Raw genomic sequence first — 2,687 nt, 5'->3', positions numbered from 1 at the left:
AGGGTTTGATCCCTGTTCCAGCCAATGCCTAAAAAAAAAGGAAGGAATAGACCTTGATGTATTGTAGGTGCTCCAAGAGTCTGCTTTTGCAGGTATGCTGGGCTTCAGGTGGTTGCTCCAGCTGTGGTGGTATGAACAAGTTGCTGCTGGGTGCTAGTGTTCTAGCTAGGCCTGTTGGGCCTCTTTCTTGCACAGAGTGCGTAGAGGTGGTGCCTGCTGGGGCCTCCTGACTCTGCCTTGGTTCTCAGGCATCTTCCCTGAGGATGACATTCCTGAAGAAGCCTACGGGAGTCTGCATGGAGGGCGGCCGGAGAGGAGGATGAAGAAGCGTTTGTCTAAGTCGCGGTTGCAGAAGAAAGGTAGGGCTGCAGGATTTATTCACTGTCAGGGGCTTTCTTCCCTTGCTCATCTGTCTCCCTTGCTCAAAGTCACCTGGGAGGTCTCTCCTCAAGGCTTTCCTGCAAGTTCCCCGTCCCAAGTGACCACCATCCAGGTATCCTGGAGATGCCCTGTCCACATGTCCTGGAGATGCCCTGCATGGTCACAGCCTCAGGACTTCCGGCCTGTCGATCACTCCCGCCTCCCCTCTTTCCTTACGCAAGGCACCTGCTGTCTGCGCACTGTCCTCTGGGCGGCCTCTCCTGACCTTCATCTTTGGTTTGCATCCCGTCCACTCCTCTTCCACATCCTCCAGAGTTCCCAGTCCTGCTACTCCTCCTTGATTTCAGGGGCTGTCCTTCTGCTCAGCCTCGGTGGCCACACGAGTGTGGTTGGCACGTGACACCCTTGCTGAGGGCTGCCCTGGGCCTGCTGCCTGCAGTGGAGCTGGGCTGTGTACATGGTGCCAGGCAGGGTGCTGGGGCGCTGGGGCTGGAACCGGGTGCAGAAGAGGGAGACAGTGGATCTGCCCCAAGCTGAGACACCTTCCACCCCACCTGTGCTAAACCAGCCCCCGTTCCCGAGGATCCACCCTTCGCAGGGCCGCCAGATCCACCCCTTTCCTCCAGCCCAGGCCACCCATGCCGTGGAGGCTTGAGCACATCATTTCCCACCTGGCCCTGGAAGCAGGCGCCAGACCACCTCAGCCTGGCACGTGCACCCACATGAACGCTGTCTTCGTGGCTCTCTTGCACAGGAAGTAGAGTTAGGCCTGCTGGCCCTCTGGCCAGGGTCACCTCCTTCAACCTCCCTACCCTCAGCCAGCCTGGTACTGCTTGCTTCCTCTTTCCTGCCTTTGCTCCTCACCCCACAATGCTCCAGGTGTGTACCATGCTGGTCTTGCTGAAGGCCCAAATTCCCTGGTCAGCCTTCCCTGGTGTCATGAGCCAGCATAGGTGGTCCTGGAGCTTGACGTCCACACTGGATTTGGGTCCCCTGATTGGCTGAACCCCCAGTGCTGGCACTTTTGGTTACAGAATTGAGGTGACTGGATTGGCATGTATGTTCGTGACATTTAGTTCAAGCCGACTTGTTCTCTTGCCAGGGAAGATTGACGAGGATGCAAGTCCTGACCCAAGCTCAGAAACCAAAAGGAAGAGGAGCCGGAGGAGGGGTGCAGGGGCAGTCCCCGCAGTGCAGCTGGGCAGAGTGGAGGGTGTCCCACCCCAAGGGCAGCCCAGGGGCTGCGGCCAGAGAGCAGCTCGCAAGAGGAGGAGGAAGCCTCGGCAGCCAGCTGGTGCCAGGGCAAAGGTGGCCGATGTCCAGGAGTCAGAGAAGAAGAAGTGGTCCCTGGAGGGCAGGAAGTGACGCGGCCAGTCGGGCCAGGCAAGGAGCAAGGGCTGCTGCTGGCTGCTCCTTGTCTGCACCGAGTCAAACAAGGGACAGGATCATCGGGCGTGCCCCCACTAGACTGAACGTTGACGTGACGCGGCCAGTCGGGCCAGGCAAGGAGCAAGGGCTGCTGCTGGCTGCTCCTTGTCTGCACTGAGTCAAACAAGGGACAGGATCATCGGGCGTGCCCCCACTAGACTGAACGTTGACGGCTCCTTAACCCACTGCGTCAGGAAAGAGCTGAGGGACAGAGAGGGTGGACTTTCCCTTAGTGCCAGCGTCCTAGAGAACACTCCTTCCCCACAGCTACCACCTGCAGCTGTGATGACCTTGGGTCAGAAAATCCACCTTAGGAGACTTAGAACTCTACCTGCCCCAAGGACAGTCACCTATGCCATGGGGCATCCATCAAATAAAATTCTGTGAGTCCTTCCAAAAGAAGTGTTGCGTCTGACATGTGTATCAGGCACATTTCCTGAATGTGAAGTGACAGTGCACGCTCTACTGCAGTGTTGGTGTTTTATGTCTGTTTTGTGGGGGAAAAATCTGTTCACACATGAAAGAGAATAATTCTGTGAGTCCTTCCAAAAGAAGTGTTGCGTCTGACATGTGTATCAGGCACATTTCCTGGATGTGAAGTGACAGTGCACGCTCTACTGCAGTGTTGGTGTTTTATGTCTGTTTTGTGGGGGAAAAATCTGTTCACACATGAAAGAGAAGTCTCAAAGAAGAGCCACCAGGGTGTTATTGGGCTGTGTGATGGACCCCTTTAGTTTCCACTTCGTACGCTTCTGTCTTGGGTGTTACTGCAAGTTTATACTTTGTGCAAAGCTGCCTGTTGCTTATGGCGTGTGCATCTGGGTTAGACAGGTCTGGCTGTGGCTGCCTCTCATCCTCAGTGGCGTGGAGGCAGGATC

At 56.3% G+C, this 2,687-nt stretch overlaps 1 protein-coding gene across 1 annotated transcript; it reads left to right on the top strand.

Moving 5' to 3' along the window:
• The first annotated feature begins 12 nt into the window (after positions 1–12).
• On the top strand, positions 13–1,856 carry LOC103583536 (ribosomal RNA processing protein 1 homolog A-like). Its single transcript, XM_008564826.1, has 2 exons — positions 13–359; positions 1,484–1,856. Exons 1-2 carry the CDS (start codon positions 320–322, stop codon positions 1,744–1,746), a joined length of 303 nt encoding a protein of 100 aa, XP_008563048.1. The 5' UTR covers positions 13–319; the 3' UTR covers positions 1,747–1,856.
• The last annotated feature ends 831 nt before the right edge of the window (positions 1,857–2,687 follow it).

The sequence above is a fragment of the Galeopterus variegatus genome, unplaced genomic scaffold (genome assembly GCF_000696425.1).
Source record: "Galeopterus variegatus unplaced genomic scaffold, G_variegatus-3.0.2 Scaffold24018, whole genome shotgun sequence".
Classification (NCBI taxonomy): Eukaryota; Metazoa; Chordata; class Mammalia; order Dermoptera; family Cynocephalidae; genus Galeopterus; species Galeopterus variegatus.
This window is presented reverse-complemented; position numbering and strand designations above follow the sequence as displayed.